The 23285-nt window shown below is 44.9% G+C and overlaps 4 protein-coding genes across 11 annotated transcripts; 3 read left to right on the top strand and 1 right to left on the bottom strand.

Annotated features, from left to right (window-relative positions):
* Positions 1-97: 97 nt before the first annotated feature.
* Positions 98-6728, top strand: LOC122613246 (protein telomere ends associated). 7 transcript variants are annotated; one of them, XM_043787363.1, is made up of 12 exons: positions 99-224; positions 287-724; positions 779-1093; positions 1145-1948; positions 2008-2046; positions 2111-2875; positions 2931-3377; positions 3434-3673; positions 3726-4332; positions 4397-4922; positions 4991-5922; positions 6604-6728. In XM_043787363.1, the coding sequence occupies exons 2-12, from the start codon at positions 294-296 to the stop codon at positions 6625-6627; spliced, it is 5130 nt and encodes a 1709-aa protein (XP_043643298.1). In that variant the 5' UTR covers positions 99-224; positions 287-293; the 3' UTR covers positions 6628-6728. The 7 variants fall into 7 exon arrangements, with proteins under 7 accessions (XP_043643321.1, XP_043643298.1, XP_043643314.1 ...); XM_043787379.1 differs by lacking the exon at positions 6604-6728 and adding an exon at positions 5997-6167; XM_043787372.1 differs by lacking the exon at positions 6604-6728 and adding an exon at positions 5994-6167.
* Positions 6729-7031: 303 nt separating this feature from the next.
* Positions 7032-11565, bottom strand: LOC122613290 (putative fatty acyl-CoA reductase CG5065). 2 transcript variants are annotated; one of them, XM_043787408.1, is made up of 6 exons: positions 11467-11565; positions 9223-9398; positions 9033-9126; positions 8771-8934; positions 7490-8533; positions 7032-7425 (listed from the first exon to the last, which is right to left on the bottom strand). In XM_043787408.1, exons 2-6 carry the CDS (start codon positions 9387-9389, stop codon positions 7341-7343), a joined length of 1554 nt encoding a protein of 517 aa, XP_043643343.1. In that variant the 5' UTR covers positions 9390-9398; positions 11467-11565; the 3' UTR covers positions 7032-7340. The 2 variants fall into 2 exon arrangements, with proteins under 2 accessions (XP_043643343.1, XP_043643333.1); XM_043787398.1 differs by having other exon boundaries at positions 7050-7425; positions 9223-9401.
* Positions 11566-14511: 2946 nt separating this feature from the next.
* LOC122625475 (FMRFamide-related peptides) lies at positions 14512-18694 on the top strand. The gene is made up of 2 exons (XM_043805575.1): positions 14512-14608; positions 17370-18694. The coding sequence occupies exon 2, from the start codon at positions 17370-17372 to the stop codon at positions 18411-18413; it is 1044 nt and encodes a 347-aa protein (XP_043661510.1). The 5' UTR covers positions 14512-14608; the 3' UTR covers positions 18414-18694.
* Positions 18695-19683: 989 nt separating this feature from the next.
* LOC122626233 (electron transfer flavoprotein-ubiquinone oxidoreductase, mitochondrial) lies at positions 19684-22277 on the top strand. The gene is made up of 5 exons (XM_043806410.1): positions 19684-20073; positions 20184-20410; positions 20467-21038; positions 21101-21550; positions 21615-22277. Exons 1-5 carry the CDS (start codon positions 20046-20048, stop codon positions 22150-22152), a joined length of 1815 nt encoding a protein of 604 aa, XP_043662345.1. The 5' UTR covers positions 19684-20045; the 3' UTR covers positions 22153-22277.
* Positions 22278-23285: the final 1008 nt, after the last annotated feature.

Raw genomic sequence — 23285 nt, 5'->3', positions numbered from 1 at the left:
TTATCTATGTTATGTTTCAGATCGAGTTGACCTAGTGGAAACAATCTTCCGTGTGCTATCGATAAATACCGACAGTAGTGTGAAAGCCCCATGAGCCTTTCCGAATTTTGCTGAACGGTCACACTGTGATATTCACCCAAGATTATTTCGCGGTATTAAAATGCGTATGCATTGTTAAGTTGATGTTGTTTAGGATCGACAACAAAAAAGGCCACTCATATAAAGTAAGTGATAAGGAAACAGTGAAGCGGTAACCCTTTACACATTCAAAAATGTCTGATTTCAGGACCAACATGTATCCAGTGTCCTTTGCGGCATTTCAAAAGTTAATCGTTAATTTGCCAGATATTGCAAGTGAGTTGAAAATTGCCAATGGAAAGAAAAAAACGGTGGCCGAGTGGAGCCGTTGGTACTACCAAGAGTTCTACCGGAATCCCAGCATACGGACGCGATTCCCTTTCAAGGTGGCGCCGTGTCCCAGGCGGACACGCGACAACTTGCTGAAAGTGCCGGAGCCAGGAGCATGGTCACAAAACGAGGTTTCAGACGTGGAAACTGCAGGACCATCTCAAATAGAGCATCCCGTATCCGACTTCCTAGTTAAAGACAGTCAATCGACGGCGCTCTCTGAAACCGCGAAAGTCAACGATGCAGTTCAAGGCGTCGCAGTTGAATGTGATCCACCAGGATCGGAATCTCTGGAAGTAATTGTTAATGTGGAGAGGTGGGTGGCATTATTTTTAAGCAAAGAAGATTATCCACCTTGGACTCATTTTAGATGTGGCACCTTCCGTTTTCCGGTATCCTTTGAAGCATTTGAAAAGTGCATCAACAAAATGTTACTCTTTAAAAAAATTGTTAGAAGCATAGAACACTGCCTGGTCCTGCTGTCCGATGATGATTGTCGTCTTCGTACACTGCAAAAGTTTTACAACCGCTTTTACATGTATCCAGAAAAGCGATCCTCAACAAACATCTTCAATGAATCGACAGAAATCCCTTTGGAAAAGTTGCTCGAATCTGGCAAACCGCTAGACAAAAAAGCGATCAAGACTATTACAGAGCTCGCTGTAATGAAATCCCTTAAGAACAAGTGAGTATGGGGAATAGTTTCATGCTGATTTTTACTATAAATATTACACAGTTCCATCGTCAGCTTCGAGCTATTTAAGAAAAATATGGCAAACTTATCGGACATTGTGGAGCAAATGCAGCGGCTTGACCATAATTATGAGACAAAGGACGTCCAGGAGTGTGCCCTGGACTATTACCTGGCATTTTACATCACTCCGAGGATACGATATAAATACGTATACAAACTAAAGCCATGTACGTCGGCTGTGAAGGCCTGCATGCTGTCAATTCTCGGCAAAGATATAGCCGAAAAGCTTAGGCAAAGGCTGCCACAGTTGGCTACTCCCTCGCCAGGACTTGATTCGCGCAGGCCAATAACTTGTTGTAGTAGTGAGAGAGGTTCATTAAGTTCTCAGAACACCAATGACTTTTCACAAATCCAAACTAGTCCCAATAAGGGCGAAGGGGTATCCCAGTTAGCTACTCCTATACTAGATTACGAGCTGCGTGTCCCCAAATCTCCCGAGAAGAGTACTGCAGAAGTTATTAGCACGAATGAAGGCCTATTGTGGGCACATAATGCCCAAATTTCCCAAAACCAAGCAAATCTCAGGAACGATGCCAACAAAGTAAGCAGATGTATGCCGGCATTCGCTGCTCCTTCGCCAGAACGCGATCTGCACAGGTCGGAAGCTCCCGAGAATTCTGCTAAAGTCCTAAGTCCCCAAGTCAAAACCCATCAGAGCAAGGCGGTTGTTACTCTACCTTTAGGTTTAGAACTGCCCATGTCCAAGGCACCTGAGAGGCCTGCTTCGATAACCAAAGCTTCTGACGAGACCCAATCCAGACCTGAAGAGACCAAAGAAGTATCAGAGTAAGTAAATATAACCTGCATAAAAACAACAACAATAACCTTATAAACAACAATTTTAGGGTTTCCTTTGTGACGGATGTTGAAGTGGACCTTAAAAAGTAAGAAAAATATAAATCTTAATTTGTTGTAATTTTTAAATAACTGTTTTCATAACATTTTTAGACATGGACGCTTTATTTTTCCCGTTTCACTTGAAACTTTTCGTCATTATATTAATTATGACGAGATTATCCGACCAATTCTAGTGAATAATCATATTAAAGACGAACAGCATCTGTCAAAATTAATTTCTGATCCCTTAAATCCCCAATGCAAAAAATTGTTCCGTCAGTTTTATAATAAATTTTATGCACGCAACGATGTTCGTAAAAGATTCAATTATAAATTTAATTGCCTTAATCCTAAGATGCTGGCCAAGCTTACAGAAAAAGCTAAGCCACTGGATGAGAAGGCCCTTTTTACAATGACTCGAGCAGATAATGGAAAAACCCATAACGAACCCAAATGCCAGGATTTTGCTCATGAAGAAGCACCAGAAAATTGTCCCCCAAATCCCATTTCTTTAGAGATGTTTAAACGTCATGTGAGCAATCTCGATGTTATTGTTAATGAGATGCAGAAAAGCGATCAGTACAAAGAAAAAAGCAAGGAGGAGGTTATTCAGGACTACTATAAGGGCTTCTATTCTGGACCCGAGATGAGGAAGAAGTTCGCTTGCCGATTTAAACCGTGTCCCAGCAAAAAGCTAAAACAATTGCTTAGTTTTCCACCGAAAAACAAGGAGGGATACCCAATGGACCCAAATTACAGTGTGCCTTGTGCCACAGAAAATTCAAGTGAGGAAAGTTGCCTGCAGTCAAACAACCAAGACGAGTTTGCTGTAACGAAGAATGTTAAACAAAAAACTCAAAATATCGCTAAAGAGAAGTAAGTTGAACCTATATTTGTTTTAAGATATAATAGTAATAATTCGTGACTACAGCAGACCAACAGATAACGAAAATATACTGTCCAGAAGGACGCCTAATTTGGCTGACGACAAGCACGAAGAAGAGTGTCCGCCATGTCCTGTATCCTTAGAAATATTCAAACGTCACGTGAGCAATCTAGATGATATTGTTAATCAAATGCAGAAGTGCGTTGAGTATAGAGGAAAATCCAAAGATGCGGTTATTCAGGACTACTACAAAGGCTTTTATTCTGGACCGGAGATGAGGGAAAAGTTTGATTTTCGATTTAAGCCGTGTACTGGCAATATGCTACAACAATTGCTTAGTTATCCAGCGAATAATGAGAACAGTTGTCTAAAGGAAACGGATTGCTTTGCGACGTGTACCACAGAAAAAATCCTCAAGAAAAGTTGCGTTGAGTCCAATAGCAAACCGACGGTAACTGTTCGTAGAAACGCATTGGAAATCTTAATGAAAAGGTATACAAAAATATTTTACTCTTTTTCTAGATGTATAATAAACCGTGTAATTACAGAAGAAAGAGAACTGAAATCGTAAAAGAAACCATCAATAAACCGATGCCCAAACAAAACCAGTCTCAGTTACAACCAGTGCCTATCCATGAAGACGCATTAGATGTCCCGGAAGCTGTCACCGAGCCGAACCTCAAAAATCAAGGGAAAAAGTCAGCGGAAATGGAGCATGGACAAGCCGTTACGGAACCATCAAGAGATTGTAGTCTTCGTAATGCTGAAAGGCTTTCAGAACTATCGAGGTAAAGAAAATTGAGTTTATCAAGTACATTCATACAACATGATTATGTTTAGCAAACAGAAGATCGAGTGGAATTATAAGGCCCATAACTTTCTCGATAAATTGTTTGATGGTATCAACTGCCCAGTAACACAAGCTTTTCTAAAACAACAATATAAAAGGTACTCCGTATCCCAAGGAAGCAAAAGGACAAATATTTGTACCAATGTCGGCCACATTGTTTCCGACACTGCTGAAGACAAAGAGCCACAATCGGATTCAAATTCAGTTGACTTTGAAGGTGTCCGCATAGCTCAAGCAACTGGCCCACAAGCACCCAAAATGCATACCAATCCTTCTAAACGGAAAGCGTTGGAACCAAGTTCAAAGACAACGAAAGAAAGCAGCTCAGTTAATTTAAATGATTCTCTTGAAAATCCGGCTCAGATGAAAATGATCCATGCTGAATCATCTAATAATTTAAGACACTCACCGATCAGTTCAAAGGTCTCATCTATACCTAACACTGGAATTGAAAGCGGATCGACAAAAATTCCTGAAGATGAAGCAATGGTTACAACAGACGTAAATCCTGAAAATGCAACCAGTTTATCACAGAACGAAGAAAATCAATTTCTTCTCGAAAGAGCAAAGGAATTATTTTTTGCGGAAAGTAGCAAGGTAAGAAGTGAAATTTAAGTAGGGAATGCAACATTTTGACCGACCCAAATCCCGTTCTAAATAGGATGACAACCTGAAGTATTTGATCTGCACAAGTGAAGGGTTGATGAGAACCATTTGGCGCATACTCTACCACCTAAACCTTCAAGAATTCTCCTATTACACGAGCATTCACGATGGCGAGGTCTTGTACAAAAGCGAAGACGACTTACAGCTTTGCTTTAAGCACGTCGTGGACCATGGCAACTGGCCTGTAAATCTATGCGTTTTATTGCCACGTTTGAAGGAACTGCTTCACAATAAGGGAGTACACCTGGATAGGCTAAATCTGTCCAATATATCGCCTAAAATAGTGAGCCCTTGGGAATTAAGTTCCTACTCGGATTTCGATCTCATCGTTGAACAGGAGTACATGCAGCGCACTGGCGAGGAAATTGATGATGTGTTGCAGTTGTGCCAAGAGAGAGAGAAACTATATGCGTGCTGTTGGGCTCATAACCAGTGGATACCACGAGCTCCACGGATCGTTGATGAGACACTGAATGCTGAAATCGAGGGAGTGGAGCCAGTTCTAGAAAAGATTTTATTGAGTGAGTGCTTTTTATAAATAGCACCTGACCCAAAATTAAATAAGGTCTTCATTTCATTTTATTTTCAGAGAAAATATGTGGCGTAAAAGATGGAGATGTGAGTACGCCAACTGAAATAGTTTCAATTCCCTCAAGTCCAAGCACTGTTTGTGCTTCATTATCAACCCAACCTGGTGAAGATGGACTTAGTCAGCCGCCATCACAGCTCAACAGTTTGAATTTTGTGGACGTGACGAGTGTTGAATCTGCCTCGCAAGTATTACAAACGGCAGTCGATCCTCTAATATCCTATCAAATTGAGGAAACGTCACAGGTGCCAGAAACTCCAACTGATACGCCAGCGTCATTGCAAATGGCATCTGTCAAGCAGGAACCCATCACGTTTCTTAATAACCAACGGGCAATTTGCGATACTGAAAAATGCCAATGGGAGCTCATTAATCCCGAGGAACAGACGATAGACTTAGACTCCAACGAAAGCGATGGACCAAGTCTGTCCTGCTTTGCCATACAGAATCAGAATTCCGAGGACCAAATGGATTTCATTCTAGCGGATTCTATGCCCGCAGACGAGCATGATAACGTCAAGAAAACGGAAGCGCCAAAAGACACAGATCCTGCAGAATTGGGAACCAATGTAAACACGTTGAGCGGTCGTGATAAGCCAGCCTTTCAGGTTTCTGTGATTTCTAAAAAGCGACAGGCGGCCAGCCCAGTATTAAATTGCAAGCGAATTAAACTGATGAACGATAAGGTTCCGCAACTAAGGCACGAGTTTCAGCCTTTGCCGATGGCTGTGATAGTGGTCCAGAATAAAGCGGCTCGACTTCCTGGCTCTCAAGATATCAGGACGAGTCAGACTGCAACAACCAAAACTACGGAAAGACCTCATCCTCAAATAAACATTACACCATCGCAGGATTTCGCAGTCGGCAATACACTGTTGGAGTGCTCCGAGCTACAAAATCTACTAGATTCTAACGATGTCAGTTCATGCAAGGTAAATAAAGATCATCCGGTTTCTACCATCGCTCCTACAACGAAGCGCCTTGTCGCTTCCTCTCTCCAAAGCAGTGTTATATTCCACGATCTTGAGCAATTCAGATTTTTTAAATCGCTGACTCTAGAGCAAATAATAAAGTACCAAATCGAAGGACATCTGCCGGGGGCAACTTATCAGAAGGCGTTGGTCAGGGTCAACGATAAGTTGTGCAATGTCAGGGGTCCTCTGATCGCAAGTCTTTTTCCCCACCTTTCGTCCACGTTGCGATCTGATCTGGAGCTAGTGCTCCATGATTTGGGAGAATTCTGCTACAAACGCAGCTGGCCGGCGCATACGGATGCCACAGTGGACTTTCGCAACCGGGTTTTATTCATATTCATGATTTTAAGCCCGAAATTCGCTCCACTTTCCATTAAGTTCGATAATGAAACCAGGGAATGGGGTACCTGCAACGAGGTCACCACGGGTGATAAGCCAATAGACCAACGAGATACTACCTTCAATGCAGTGGAGTTGATCAAGCCAAACATTCTAAACAGTATCGAAAAGTTAAAATGTAAATAGGTTACTTAAAATTCACCAAATCATTATATGGTATTATTTATTATACAAATTTGTTACTTGAATAAATATTTATTAACGTTGCCTAAAATCATTTACATTTTCTGTATTTTCCAGACTCTGCCACGTTTGAGGAAGTGAATGTGTATTTATTGTTGATAATTTGCTTGTAGATTTTTCGTTAAATAAGCTTCTTAGTTGTAGCCAGCTAAGTAGTTTATATAAATGTTAATTTATATAAAAAAAAGTTTTAAAAACCCACCTTTTGTTGTTCTTTATTTGTATGTACAAAGTGAAACGCAAACATATTTTAGCAAACAAATTTAAAAATTGTACAGTACTCCTAAATGTTGAAAAACCATGTAGAATACATAATATATATATTTTTTCCGAATTTAGGATTTCTGAAAGCTAGGTAGAGATGGACTCTATATATGCGTCTCGATACCCGCTACTCGTAGGGTAAATGGGTATACTGTATTCGGTCTAAAGTACGTATCCTTTTAAAGTATATGTACATATATGTATGTAGTACATATTTTCTAGATTAACTATAAAAGGTAGAGAGTTACACGCAGTTACTTTGCTGTACTGCGTCGAGTCGTTAGCGTTCTCCTCAGTGAAATATATAATATATGGTAAAACTACCATTGCATATCCTTTATAAGTCGTCGCCATACATAAACCAATTTTTTTATTTGCTGCCTTTTAAAACAAGTAAAATACTCATAATGCAACAGCACCTCCTAAAACTAGAAAACTTAGGTCCTAGAGAAAACATAACTGCTACGGCTTGGGGCAGGGCACATCTTTTGGTTTCCAGCACTTAAATAGGCATCTCATCCGGACGGATTTTAGCCCGCGAAGAAGCACCTATAGAGCATGTAGAGGATGCCGAAGATCCAGATGCCCTTGTAGACCTTGTCCACCACCCACATTCTGAGAAAAAAACGATCATGATCAGTGGCGGATAGGGATTCTGTTTCGCGCCGCCTATACTTACATCTTCATGTGCCTCCTAGCGGCCGGAATTGATTCGTCTGACTCCTTGAGGATCAGGCGTCGGGCGCAGAGAACACAGTTGGTGAAGTAGTCGATAAGGTCCAGCTCGATCTTCTCGATCACGTAGGTGCGCCGCTCCTTGTTGTTCATCAGCTTGCGCAGCTTCACCGCCTCCGAGTTGTCAAAGTTCCAAACGTTGTTGGCATAGTACTCGAATACCTCGAATCCCTTGTAGATGCGGTTTTGGACGCGGCACAATACCGGGGGATAGCGAAGTATCCAGAGCAGAGCGTCCACAAAGAGAGCAGGCATCCACTGGAAGAGCACCATGCAGATGAAGTGCACCCAGTAGTTGGACTTCATCGAGCCACCTGGGTACCAAGCCACGCCGTTAAGTGGAACCTTGTTTTCAATCACCCAGCGACCCAGTTCGATGATCTCCGCCCAAGACACTTTAATGTCATTGGAGGAAGTCATGTGTGCAACCCGATTCGTCTTATCTGTGCCCGCTGTGATGTTCCTCCAGCTGGCCACCAGAATACCATTGACAGCCACGTCCACCGGCAGGAAATCGCCGTAGCCGGAGGAGTTGCAGTACATGGTGCGGATAACACCCTTTCCAGCTCCAATGAGCAGGCCGGTGGGCCCGTTGATGTTGTCCGTCCAGCCGGGAATGGGCTCCTTCCAGATGGGGATGACGATCGAGGGGCGCAGGATCACGGCGGGAAGCTCCTCGAACTTCTCCACCACCAGCGCCTCGGCCAGGGACTTGGTGTAGGCATACGTGTTTGGGATATCCCCGAGCACCTTGCGCTCGATGGTGGCTACCTCGTCGTCCGTCAGCCACTCGCATGCCTGCATCACTTTGTGCGGATCTGCTGGCGGATCGTAGGGCTTCTCGTACAGCGTCTTGACGTGCAGGTGGCAGTAGGCCGTCGAGCAGTAGGCGAAGAAGTCCAGGTGCTTCAAAGTCTGAGCCAGCTCCAGCATGTACTTGGTGCCGCGTGTGTTCATGAACACGGCATTCCGGAGAGGTTCATCAAAGCTAGCGAAGCAAATTGTATAAAAGTGCATGATTAGCGGGATACCACGAAAATGTATGGTTCGATTACCCTATACCCTTTATACCTATAGACTCCTTATAAATATAGGGTTTTCAAATAATGATCCACATAATTGTTGCATAATGGTTATTAAGAGTTAACAAAAGAGCATGGGACAGGGTCGAATTTTCTTTGAGTATGAGTTGTGAACGTAGATGAGTACATGCATAGATACCTACCGCACTGTAGCTGCACAATGGTACACAATGGACACCTCCTGGCGCAGAGTCGCCAGATCCTCCTCGGAGATTCCCAGGCCAGGCGAAAGGACGTCGCCGGCTATGGCCACCACTTGCTGCAGGATGTGCTCCTCGCCTCGCGTCTGCTTCACCTGGTCGAAAAGCTGCACATACCACACGCCACACGCCACAAGTAAGTTGATTAATTTCATAAGCCAGGCAATAATTTCTCATAGTTTCCATAATTCCCACCCCAACTTACCACATTCTGGAATATATCCTTGATGCGCTCCTGAGGATCCTTGCCCTTCTTGGGGCGGATGAGCAGATAAATGCGCTTTAGGCCACCGCACGACCTGCACGAATTAATAAGATTGCATAAGCCATCGCGGAAATGGGGATTAATGGGGTCACGTGCGGACCAGCTGCCCATTCACCTTCCACCCACTCACCGCAGCAGCTTCTCGACCAAAACCTTGCCCAGGAACCCAGTGCCTCCTGTGATGAACAGACTGCGTCCCTTAAAGCACTCCGCAATGCGGTCCACCTCGTTGTCGTCCACCTCGCCAATGGTGCCCAGGTCATCCTTCTCATAAACGAACTTCGGCTTGGCGGTCATCTCAAATAGCTTCTGTCCCACATAGAATCAAAGCGGAATATTGAAGCATCTTGTTATGGTGGAGGGTGCACATTTTACAAGGTGGTACTTTTAGGAACCTTCTCTTGAAGTGGACCAATAGATATTCTATATAGATGCGAAGTTAGATATTCCCCTCCCCCCTTTAAATATCTGGGAAATACCACTTGCTTTAATACCTATTGCTATCAAAATTATGATCTTAAAAATGGAGTTGACATTGTTGTGCCTTTTTGGACACTTATGTGGCTGCGACCACGTAATGGCCGTCGCCGCCAAGTGCACTTTTAATTTCATTTGATCTTGGCTGTAAAGTGGTCGTAGCCCCATGTGAGTACGAGTTTGAGTATGAGGCAACCAACCAGTTAGCCGGCGGAGCGACAATTGCAGATTAGGCCACGTTTGGCTGACTGGCCAGTGGCCACATAACTGGCTGGCTGGGTTTCTGAGTGTCAACGCAGTGACCATCGAGTGGGCAAGCGGAGCGACACCGATTTGGCGTTACGGCACCAATTAAGCTATTGCCACATCTACATCTCCAACCCCATCCCCTTCCAAGCCTATGTACATGTCGCATGCCCCACGATTCGCACCATGAGCTTGCCACGGGCGGTGGAGCATGCCCAGAGCACCTTGTGTCCTTCATCCACTCCGCTGACGTAAACTTGATCGAAAGCCGTTGGTCCGCTGACACATTGACCCGCATTCGACGCACACTTGGTTATTAGACGGCGCGGACTTGGACCCGCTTAACAAGCTGGACTACCTATAATCTTCTGGTTGGTGGAGCAGGCCAGCAATGAGCTGGGGTTGGGGTGACAAGTGAAACTGAATTCATGACGAGAAAGGAATGTATATATGGGCCATATACCCTTTCATAAGAAGTATAATATTAATGTTTAGTTTCCAATGAAAATGGGATGTCATTGTCATAGTTTTTAAGAAGAAAACACGTTTAATTAAACCGTATAAACTGAACTTGATATTAGGACTTTTGCATAGATTAGATCTAGTTTCAAATCAGAATTATATTAGATTCCTATACATAATCTATGACTGATGCTAATCCGAAATGAATATAAATGCTATGGTTCTGTTCAAAGTGCTAGTGAAAATGGAAGTACCCGACGTTAGGCTATAAATGAGCCAACCACAAAGTGCCGCGATTGCTACAGCTTCAGTTTTATGGCGATTCTGAATGTCTCGGTCCCAAATTAAGAGCTTTAAATGACTCTAGCATTGGGCCAAGAATGGCAAGCCTGCGGCCAAGATCGCCGCCATGAAGCGTAGTTCATTGCTGATACCAAAGACTGCGGCAGCGAACGTGGTTTTCGAAAGTGAAAAGGGCAGACATGTGCTAACCCGGCCAAGAGATTGGATTGCCACATACAACCCGCTGACCCGCTGATCTGTGCAACACTTGCTAAGCGGCAATTATTGCAATTTTAGATCTCCTCCTGGGGCAATCGAGTTGGCATCTTAAACGCTCGATAGGCAAAAGCCATTAAACGATTCCCGGATAGGAGCCACTACTTTCCAACAGGCACGGGTACTACAGACGGCAATTTATAGCACTTGATACGGTGATTGCATGTCCGACGACAGCCGCACTTGCTCGAGAAGAATGTCCAGGTGGCTGGCGTTTCCCGGTTTCCCAATTTGGAAATACCCGAAAAGTGCCCGGTGCTCCTTGGCTGCTTGCATGTTAGGCTTCTTTTCTGGGGACAACCAACCAGTTTGGAGCAGTCGGAGATGTCAACAATGCGATAATAAAATCAAGGAGTGGATGTGGACGTGAATGCAGGGGGACGTGAGTACAGTCACGAATTGTCGGGTATACAGTGGTTGAGAAATATATTCAAATATTAAAATATTCATCCAGGCACCTAGGACCCATCACATTTTCGACTTTAGTTTCTTATAACAAAGTAACATCTATAACTCAGAGAGCCTTGGGCTTTGTTAGCGCATTTGATTCGCATGCTAATTGCAATAATGCCACTAAAACCATCTTCGGATTCGACTTCTGTTTAAATGAATAGTATTAATTCGATCGCACCTTCACTTGGCAACAATGGCAGACCCTTTTACGCAGATACTTGGATACTTTGCGGATTCAGTTTCAGATTCAGATACTGTTGACCCGCGCTCACCGAATGCTAAACACAAACTGATCACGAAAAGAGTCTCGCACTCCCAGCCAACCTAATAGAAAATAAAACGAAAACCACTTTGGGCCAAACTATGTATCGCATCGGCTAGTTTGGCGCACACACAGATGCAGATACTCCGACACCAGATACCTGGTAGCTACTAGCTTGCTTCCAAGCTAACACACCGACAGAAAAGCGCCTCCATCTCGGGTCACAAAGATATTTACATCTTTGTGGTGAGCGTGTGCGCTGAAGATTCTTTGGATGAAAAGTTCATTCATTTTCTATGTGGAAAAATATGAAATATTCTATTTTCCTAGTACTTTCCTAGAATTGTAAAAGATTTTTGACATGCTAAAAAGATAACCATATTAGATTAATTTTTTTTCGGTGTACCCAAAGATCTCTGAATCCGAGAGAGACTCGAGCAGAGTTGCACGCGATGCCAGGCGAGGGGTTTCCCACTCGGCCCCTTAACCCCCTTGACCCGGCTTAACCCCTTTTACCCCCTTGCCGGTCAGGGGTCGAACTACTGAGCACCTTTTTCTCACATCGCTGCGCTCTAAGAAAACGAACGTGTTCGCCCGCTTTACCGGCTCACCATTCAATTTAGGAGGCACTGCATCCGACAGCAGTTAGAACGTGATGCAATTGCGTTTGGACTTCCAACCAAATGAAAACAATTCAACAAACAATTTTCGGGCCAGCAGCGCGAGCGTTGCGCATACGCAGTGTGGACCGCCCCTCTTTAGGGAAATCAGCTTGGCCCCAACCATTAATGCCAACGAACCGCATCGGTGGGTGGATCGGCGAAAAGCGGCTACCTGAGTTTGCTTTATGGCCCACATAAATCCCCCTTGCGCTGGCCATTAATTAGACGGATCTGGTTAGTTACAGTTGTTCAAGTTAATCAAAAGAGCGAAACAGAAAAGCCGTAGGAAAATAAACAGAAAAGAGCAGCAGCCGCGAATTGACAATGGCATTGACATCGAAACAGCGCCGCAGCATCTGTTTTATTGGTTTTATTTCGAGCCAGGGCTGCACCTAATCGGGCTAATCAAAGTGGCCAAGATGAGAGTGCGAAGAAGCATCATCAGTTGACCTGACCTCAGCTCACCTCGCGTTTTGGCCAGAAACGTAAAAGCGCCACGTGATATTTTCATGTAGGCTCGAAGTTAGAAGAATGAAGTTTAAATATACTTTAATCAATATGTTTTTATTAAATGTCTAACCTTTTATATCAATTAATAGTGGTACTGGTTATTAACGGCCTACTATAATAAACTAGTCTTGGTTATTAACAAAAGTTGCTTATTGTTCGGACCTTGTACGTGATAAAATATCTGATTATCATATAACAGCAAGCAAGCGGATTCAAAACAAATGCTTGCAATAAGTTGATGTTACACCATAAAAACATATACAACCTGATTGCTACAGTTGTTTCAAGTTCAGGCTTTGCCAATGATTAGATATTGACTAATATTTTTAAGCGAGCATTGGCCGTAACAAGTACTGCTCTTCAAAGAAATTATTTAATTAACAATTAAATATTGGGTTCAAATCGAAGTTACACACGCTTTGAGATATAGACTTATAAGAAAATACAATGGGAGAATCTTAACGTTTTTGTGGCTTTCATAAGTAGAGGTCTTTTACAAATCACACAAGTCAACATTGAAATAAACATCAAATTTATTTAAATTTGAAGATACTTATATCTTTGAGACATAGAAAGGAATTCAAATGCAAATGAATGAACAATAAAGGCTTCTGGAGTGAGTCCATAGATTACAGAGCAGCGTAGTTTTCTTGGGCAGATCATCATCTGTAGCTAAACTATTTTTAACTGGCCGATTGGCACACGACTTGGCCTGGTCATCAAACCCGAAGCAAAATTTGAACTTGAACTAGTCCCGCCTTATCACATTGCCTTCTTCGCCTTAATTCGTTTTCATTTCCGATTTTCGCATCTATTTATGCTAATGAAGCCAACTGCAGACGTGGTTTCTGAGCGAGTTTATATTGATTTTTGGTGATCGCAAAGAGCGCAGTGGACACCCAATAAAGCTGGCCAAAAAAAAAACCCGACACATTTCTGCCCAGTCATGCGTGCTGGCCAAGAGACAAAGCCATTGATGAGACTCGTCTCCAAAACTTTGGCCTTTTGCCGGGCCGTAATTACAGACTTCCGCCTTTTGAGCAGTTTCTCAGCCCCACCCAAGAGGCGAGTCTTGAAAAGCTGGCGGGGATGGGGTGGTTTGGGGTGCTGGATGAGATGCCAGAGGCGCCACAACGTATCCCGTTACAGGTTACAGGGCCATAAAGCGCCATAAACGCCGCGACGGCAATGGCAAATTATAACGCATACGGACACGTAGTCGATCCACTGGCTAGGAGGCTAATTGGACGTGCCCGGCCAGGATGTCCCTGCTCCTCCCACTACCGACTTAAAAGTGGGCGTAACATAACAATTGTGGGCGATTTGCATACAATTTGGTACTCGAGTGGCCAGCAGACTGGCGTCGAAATGTTGCTACGTCATTGTTGCTGCTTTTGCCGCTTTTGCTGCTTTGCTGCTTTGCTGCTTCTGGCTAATAAGTCAGCATGAATGCGGCCTGTGTTTGGGCCTTTTGTCCCGCTGACAGCCGCTGACAAGCAAAACAAACCTATCAGCGGCTGACCAGCGACCATTTGGCGACATTGTCAAGGTTTTTTCAGCACAGAATACAACTGCTAATCCGTGGTGCTGACTAGCGCACTAAAAACAGAAAAACAGAAAAAACTGCAGCGGAAATCAGTTCCATTGAGGGTCCTCTGGCAACATGTTGCCGCAGCACTTGTTGCGCGCGCCCACTCGCAGGCACCTCAACATCAGCCTCCTTCGAAGCCAGCACAAAGGAGCCACAGCATATAAAACAGGATGTTTCGCCATACATCCTCACAGAATCGTTCCACCTTCGACCGGGCAACAAGTGTGTGTGCTGCCCAAAAGGATCCCCAGACCCTAATTCACTCTAGTTCCTACTAAGGGGACAGGTTTCAGAGGTGAGTGCCATGGTTTTGTGCGAAAAGAGTGAAAACCGTGCTGGGCCGTAGGCAATCGAAGTATTCCTCGGAAAAGCCAACCACCTATTTGTGGATTTAACCACAGATTTAAATGACACTACGCAGTGTTAACTAGCTAAAATCACTTGATAACTTTCGCCGAATGGCACAAAGTAGCTAAGGGAGAGTTACTATGATATTTTTCGAATAAATACATACAGTTGGATGCGAGGTTTGACATTTCCCTTTCGTCTAAACTAATAAGTTGGCCTCGTAAATGCGTGAAATAATATACTCTAATACCCAAATCGGGGTAATTTTTAATTGGCCAAAAAGTGTTTGCCAAACTAAAGCCAACTAATTCGGTTTTGTCAACTTTTCGACAGTCCCACCTGAAAATTAGTTGGAGTGAGCAAAACAACCAACAACCAGGAAATAGTTTTCCTCGTATCCAGCAGACACAGGGAACGGTAGCAGCCATTTCGGTTAATGAAGGCAAATTGAAATATTTATGAGTGCACTTTTGGGTCCCAGGGCGGAGCTAGATTTCCATTTGCATTCGCACCTGCGCTAGAAATGCGGAAATGGTGGCGTTAACTGCCGGACCTCAGGAGTCGTACAGCGAAGCGTGTGCAATTTTTGATTTATCGCCGACAGTGGACAAGTGAAATGCTCCGCGAGCCCATCATTTGTCTCCGGAGGTGTCCCACATTTGCAGCTCCAGCCTGACAAATGATATTTAAATGCCCCGCCACGGGTAATGTGCTCCGCGTGCATGAATCCTGCAAATCCAGGATCCGGTGGTGCGGGCAGGTGGTGTTGCCAGGGCAGCTACTTCAAAGATATCAAACGTATCGCATATGCCATGCAAATCAGTTTAGGCCTGTCCCGAATCCCGGGTTTCATCTTCCATCTTCCTTCTACCATCAGCCATCAGCCATCAGCCATCAGCCATCAACCATTTGCCATATTCCATATTCCAGCTTGCCTGCGCGGGCTAAGCAAATTAACGAGTTTGTTATTGATACCTCCCATTCCTTATTTCGCCGACTTTTAGCCTTCTGCCTCTGCCCAGAACAAACAAGGCAGCGCGGCACATTTGTGAATTTTAAATGCATATTTCGGCATCGCAAATCAATCAGACGTTTGGCAATTGTTGTCTACCCACTTCACATTCGCTGACTCCTTGCCTCTGGAGAGGCTGTCTGTCATATGTTGGCCGCGGCAGGGGTATTGCAACATACCCAGTTGGAGCCCTGACTGCTTTCCTCTTTTATGGGACCCTTGAGTTTTCCTCACCTGTTGCAATCGCAGGCTTGCATTTGCAACTGCACTGCAAGTGCAACTGCGACGGCAACTGCAACACTTTTGGCCATTAAAGTCTCAGCTGAGAAGTGCGTATGCAAATCTTCAATCTTCAGACGGTTGGTCTGGGCCATCGTCTTCGCACTCTTGAGCACTCGAATACCTGAATGCGGCTCTGATTGCCCGACATCGAATTAAGCGAGTACCGCCGAAAGTATGTTAATGCTCGCGGTTGCGAAGTCTGCTCATCAGGCGGCGACTTGGAGGTCAAGTTTTTGTGGTGAGTTGTCTGGGCAAGTTTTTAATTTTATCCAAACGGAGCACTCAAACTTCGACGGTGCAGAAGTACTAATTGGCCTCTGGCTGGCGGTTGGGAAAACCCCTGATTGCCACTGATTTTTCCTCTTCCTGCAACTTAGTTGCAGACTTCACAAAACACATTTCAATATTTTCCGAAGCGAAAGAAAGCGAATATAGCCACATAAAGATGGCAGCCAATAACGATGATTATCTATGAGTTGAGAAGCTTTGTTAGCTATATCCGAATATTAACAGGGTTTGCAGAAAGCTGGCCCATTATTATTACGACGGCCAGATTTTTAAGCGCTAAATAAAATTTAACGACTAATGTATTAGTCGTCGTCAGTTGAAAGTTGTCTTCAGTTGAAAGTACCCATACGCAGACATGCATTCAGTGATCTTAGCCAAGATAGATACAGTGCCGGGCAGAAATGGATTGGTGACCCCAATGCTCTTTGTGGTCAGTCGCATCAGAAAGAAGAAGGTGAAGCAGGGCAGCACTTTTGCACCATTCCTAATGGACCTGGCTATTCAATTTTGCAGACTCCTGACTGCCGCTGCAACCTGTTGCAGATGCCACGTCCACAATGCGCTGACACGGCACTCAGTGGATCAGCTTGCCTTGAGCAGGCCTCGCAGGCTGAGCCGTCACCATATCCAAAAGCCATAATCATTTGCATCTCTAATGGAGCTGTGTCGTCCTCGTCCCCGTCCTCGTCCTCGTTCTCGTCCTCGTCCGGACACCATACATCAACTGCTCCCCTGGCACTTCCTCTCATCGCCCACTTCGCCGGGCTTCCCGAACAAGTGTTAATGCCTGTAAACCTGGTTATATGCCGATGTGGGTGGCTGAGTGGGTGGCTGATAGGGTGACCATGTGGGTGGCCATGTGGGTGTGAGGGCCCATTGTCGTGCCGTGCCATTGTGGTGGTTTTAATGCGGCTAGTTAACTTTATACGCGCCGGCCAAACAGATCTGGCCATAAATACCATGATGGTTAATTAGCAGGACACTTTGTCTGCCCGCCTGGCTGCTGGTGGCTACTGTTACCCTAAGTAAAACGAACGGTCTTAATGTGATTAAAAGTTGCAATAGATAACGCGAGCTGTCGCCGCCTCATAATTATCCCGCCGTCACTCCTTTCTTATCCTTGCAGATGGGCATTGCCTTGATGTTTCTGCTGGCCCTGTACCAGATGCAGTCGGCCATCCACAGCGAGATCATCGATGCGCCCAACTATGCGGGCAACTCGTTGCAGGACACTGACTCCGAGGCGAGTTCTCCGCAGGACAACGACCTGGTAGATGCACTGCTCGGCAACGATCAAACCGAGAGGGCGGAGCTGGAGTTCCGGCACCCAATATCCGTGATTGGCATCGACTACTCGAAGAACGCAGTGGTTCTGCACTTCCAGAAACACGGCCGGAAACCGCGCTACAAGTACGATCCCGAACTGGAGGCCAAGCGAAGGTCCGTGCAGGACAACTTCATGCACTTCGGAAAGAGGCAGGCGGAGCAGTTGCCTCCGGAGGGCAGCTATGGCGGATCGGACGAACTGGAGGGCATGTCCAAACGGGCAGGCATGGATCGATATGGCAGAGATCCCAAGCAGGACTTTATGCGGTTCGGTCGGGATCCGAAACAGGACTTCATGAGGTTTGGCAGGGATCCTAAGCAGGACTTCATGAGATTCGGTCGAGATCCCAAGCAGGATTTCATGAGATTCGGTCGAGATCCCAAGCAGGATTTCATGAGGTTTGGCCGCACTCCTTCTGAGGATTTCATGAGGTTTGGACGCTCTCCGGCGGAGGACTTCATGCGGTTCGGACGCTCCGACAATTTCATGCGCTTCGGACGCAGTCCGCACGAGGAGCTTCGCAGTCCCAAACAGGATTTCATGCGATTCGGTCGCCCGGACAACTTCATGCGCTTCGGGCGCTCTGCTCCGCAGGACTTCGTGCGATCCGGGAAGATGGACTCAAACTTCATTCGCTTCGGTAAGAGAGTAAAGCCGGCGTCTCCCGAGTCCAAGCAAACCAAGGCCAACCAAGGCAATCCAGGCGAACGCAGTCCAGTGGACAAGGCCATGACGGAGCTGTTCAAGAAACAGGAGCTGCAGGATCAGCAGGTGAAGAGCGGCGGACAGGCGACCACCACGGAGGATGGGAGTGTGGAACAGGATCAGTTCTTCGGCCAGTGAAGAAGTCCTGCCGGAAGCCTCCTTGTAAATAGATATTGACGAACGTACGCAAGGATCGAAATTGATATACGTATACTCCCCCCCTAACACGAACTACTGACTAATGCCTGAACTATGAATTTTTAATGAATGGGCTGGATTAAAAATTCACCGTGCTTTGAAGTTCTTATCTATAAATATACCTGGTGTAATACTGAAGAAACTGAAATTGGCGTGAATAAAATCGTTTGCCAACATTTTAAATAAAGATTGCTTTATTTTAAACTATGGCGCACTCGGAACATCTGAAAGCATTTCAATTTGAGGGGTATATGTACCTATTATTCCACACATTATTAGTTTCTGTACTGGTCGTGATCTGTTCTTCTACAACTGCGAGGATCTCTTAGTATCACCGAATCCTCTTTTAGTCAGGCATTGCTTACTTGATTTTGTTTCGGGCCTAAGCCATCAATTTGGAAAATTTAAATGAAAAATCGATAGAAATTTACAAGACAAGACTAATAACTACAAAAATAATAAATAAATAAAAATAATAAAAAAATGAAAAAATATCAAGACATTTTTTAAAAGTTTGGGCGTGGCAGTTTTGGTCGGTTTGTGGGCGTGGCAACATGGGTCAACAAACTTGCGACGGACGGACAAATCGACTTGGCTATTAATCCTGATCAAGTATATATGATTTCACTCTATGAGTAATGGGCATAAATATGTATACTTTTTACTATGGCGCTATCATTGCATCAAAACGAATTATTTTGATTTTTAATGGCTTTAAAACTAATTGTATACTGTTTCTTGTGGAATAACGTGAAAATCTCTAAAAACTCGTACCGTAAAAATTTTATATTTATACAATGTTTATGTTATTTATTTATTTATTATTTTTATTATTTATTTTATTTATTTATTTATTTTATTATTTATTATTTTATTTATTTTATATGAATTAGGATTTGATCATTATCAACAAATAGATTTATTGCATTAAGAACTTAAACAAGCAGACAAATTTTTCATCAACAATTTGCAGTCTTGATTCCCTCAACAAATGGTCAGCTGATGATTTCATATGAAATTTATTGAATTCCTTTTTACAAAGGTTAAGTCCCAATGCCAAAATAAATGAAATGGAACCTGTTTTAATGTTCTAATAATAACGCTTCTCAAATGCTTGCCAACTCTGGTCCGGTTTGTGACATCGCTATAATCCCGTGTATACCAGTTTATCAGGATGGGTCGAGGCCTCGGAGAGTGGTCATTTTTAGTACCACTCGTTCTTATCGCCCAGCTGTGAGCATAAGAAGCCGCTGCTTGAGAATATAAACCAAACAGCTTTAATTTTTCAGTTTGATCAGTTTATTTGTATACCAAGTTGGTAATCTCGAGTGCTGAATACACATTAGCGAACAGTAAATACTGCCAACGAACTTTGGACGGAGCTACGTCATCAGGTGGACGGGTCTAAAGTCCAACTTGTTGCACCGATCTTGTTGTTTGTGTTGTGTTTGGGATTAGAATAAACACAGCATCATACATACATACGTAAATAGGAACAGTTTACGGAGCGCTTCTGCAACTCTACAACCCTTCCCACTGGAAAACCGCTATTAGCTGCAAAAGAAGCTGAAAATGTCGGCACTCTTGAAAATGCACAGCGGTAAGTGTTCCCTGAACCCAAATTTCAGGCATTACATAACCGCAAAGATGCCGATAGACCCAAAAACCCATTAAATCGGCTGATTATACAATGATCTAATCCCCACCTAGTCCGGAGACTCTTCAGCCCCTCCCTTGCTCGCAGCATCTCCGATGTGGCCAAATTTCCCAGGATCACCACCCACTATACGCTGAATCCCCGCGAAAAGGATGAGCGCTGGACGGAAGTGGACATGGAGCGCTGCATCGAGGAGGTGGATCTGGTGATCGTGGGTGGCGGACCGGCTGGCATGTCGGCGGCTATTCGGGCGAAGCAACTGGCGGCGGAAAAGGATCAGGTATGTTAGTCTCTATATGAGCACCGGAAGCACTATGAGCCCCCGCTTGTTTGTAGGAAATTCGCGTCTGCGTGGTGGAAAAGGCCGCCGAAGTTGGCGGACACATTCTCTCCGGCGCCGTCATAGATCCAATCTCGTTGAACGAGCTTATCCCGGACTGGCAGGAGCAGGGAGCCCCGCTTAACACACCCGTGACCAAGGACACCTTCTCCTTCCTCACCGGATCCGGCCGCATCTCCATTCCGGTCTTCAAGGGCTGGCCCATGGACAACCATGGCAACTACGTAGTTCGCTTGGGCCACCTGGTCAAGTGGCTTGGGGATCAGGCGGAAGCCCTGGGCGTGGAGATCTATCCCGGCTGTGCTGCTTCCGAGGTGCTATTTCACGAGGATGGCAGTGTCAAGGGCATTGCCACCAACGACGTAGGCATTGCCAAGAGCGGTGCTCCCAAAGACACCTTTGCACGTGGCATGGAACTGCACGCCAAGACTACAATCTTTGCCGAAGGCTGCCGTGGACACCTGACCAAGCAGATTATGCAGAAGTTCGGACTGAACGAGGGCAGCGAACCTCAAGCCTACGGAATCGGTCTAAAAGAGGTCTGGGAGATTTCCCCCGAGAAGCATCAGTGAGTGCCTAAAAAAGATCACCTAAATAACAAGTACTACCTCTATGTTTCTCATTCTCCAGACCTGGTTTGGTGGAGCACACCATTGGCTGGCCTCTGGACCGCTTCACATATGGCGGTTCCTTCTTGTACCATTTGAACGAGCCCACACCCACCATCGCAGTTGGCTTTGTGGTCGGCTTGAACTACAAGAACCCCTGGCTCAGTCCCTTCCAAGAGTTCCAGCGGTTCAAGACGCATCCCAAGGTGCGACACGTCTTCGAGGGAGCCACTCGAATTGCCTATGGGGCACGTGCCATCAATGAGGGTGGCTTCCAAAGCCTGCCCCAGAAGCTATCCTTTCCGGGAGGTTGCCTTGTGGGCTGCAGTGCTGGCTTCTTGAATGTCCCTCGCATCAAGGGCTCCCATTACGCGATGAAGAGCGGCATGCTGGCGGCGGAGAGTGCCTTTGAAGCCATCAATGCGGACGCACAATCGACGGCTGGTGTTGAACCCACGGGCTATGCGGAGAAGTAAGTTTAAAGTCTTGCAGGTAGAATAGACACAATTTGAAGTAACCAAAATGTTCTTTCCCAGAATCAAGAACTCCTTTGTATGGAAGGATCTGTACAGCGTGCGAAATGTCCACCCATCTTTCCACAATCCTTTGGGCCTGTACGGTGGCCTTGTGCTCAGTGGCTTCTCCATTTTCATGGGCGGTCGGGAACCCTGGACCCTAAAACACGGTCCCCAGGATCACGAGTCCCTGCAGCCGGCCAGTTCCTGCCAGCCCATCGTTTACCCCAAGCCCGATGGCAAGATCTCCTTCGATCTGCTGTCTTCGGTGGCACTCACGGGCACAAACCACGAAGGCGACCAGCCCGCCCATCTTACCCTCAAGGACGACCGCATCCCCGTGGAACATAATTTGGCGCTGTACGAGGGACCCGAGCAAAGATTCTGCCCCGCCGGAGTGTACGAGTACGTGCCCAACGAGGAGGGCGGCAACATGAAGCTGCAAATTAACGCTCAGAACTGCATCCACTGCAAGACCTGTGATATCAAGGACCCCAAGCAGAACATCAACTGGGTGGTGCCCGAGGGAGGTGGTGGTCCCGCCTACAACGGCATGTGAAAGGATAATCATCCCAGCCAATCCGTGTACCGCAATTGCATTTCACTAGTTTTAAAAATTGAGAATTTGAACTTATGATTCGGAAATAAGCGTAAAGTTGCAATAAAATTGTAGTAAAACTCAGACAGTCAGTTGCCAAAAAGGTTTTATTTAAAATGTTCTACTATCATTTGTTCGGTTTTGTTCTCTTTTTTTCTGTTTAAAACACCAACTTAATAGGTAAATATTGAATCCACAATCAATTTGTCAATTTCAAAAACCTTTCATATTCAGTGCACGGATAAAACTTGTTTCTCATTATATAGTTTCACATATATATGTATGCATGTATGTATAATGTACTATCTTGTTTTTCACCAAAACGGTTGCATGTAATTAGCCTAGAGTTACGATTTAGTTGTATACGGTTATAAGAACAGACACATCAATGGATACACTGAAGTAGGTGACCCTCTCTCTCGGAAATGCTCCCCAATCCTTGTGCCTATCTGCATATCACTCCCGGACCTATCTAGAGTTTAGCTGAACATATATGCTGATCCGCGGGACTGGATCCCTCAATATTCTCTGTGAGTGAGTTCAAGCACAAGTCTTTGAATAACTATTATATGATGCTTGTGGAGTGCCACATAAAATTCATTACAACAGTGCGTAGGTGTAACACTTTATCTAGCTTCTATCCTAAAGGTACAGCGAATACGAATTTACACTCTGGACGATCTGTCTGCAGATCCCGACCTCTGGATTACTTCTGTGCTGTGAGTGGTCCCTGTGACCGTAGGACGTCCTTTAGACAGTCAACTGTACAGTGCGTCGATCAAATATACTCAAATATTCTCCTAACAATATATACTCTCTCTTTAATTTAACTAGGCTACATATGGGGTTTTGGGTAAGCCGTCCTCATGCAATGCCAATTGAAACGCCCCTTTGTACATTACGTGCTGCTTAGTGGAGGTTATCTCTCTCGGGATTTCACTAGGATTGGATTAGGTTAATATCAGTTACCAGATTTATCTACGCTTACTTAAATAGCACAATTAACACCTGTATTGAAATTTTTCACCATCAAGTTGTTCGTTATCATTATCATTTGCAATCAACATTAGTACAACATTCAGTTATATCTTCAT

The sequence above is a fragment of the Drosophila teissieri genome, chromosome 2L (genome assembly GCF_016746235.2).
Source record: "Drosophila teissieri strain GT53w chromosome 2L, Prin_Dtei_1.1, whole genome shotgun sequence".
NCBI classification, from domain to species: domain Eukaryota; kingdom Metazoa; phylum Arthropoda; class Insecta; order Diptera; family Drosophilidae; genus Drosophila; species Drosophila teissieri.
This window is presented reverse-complemented; position numbering and strand designations above follow the sequence as displayed.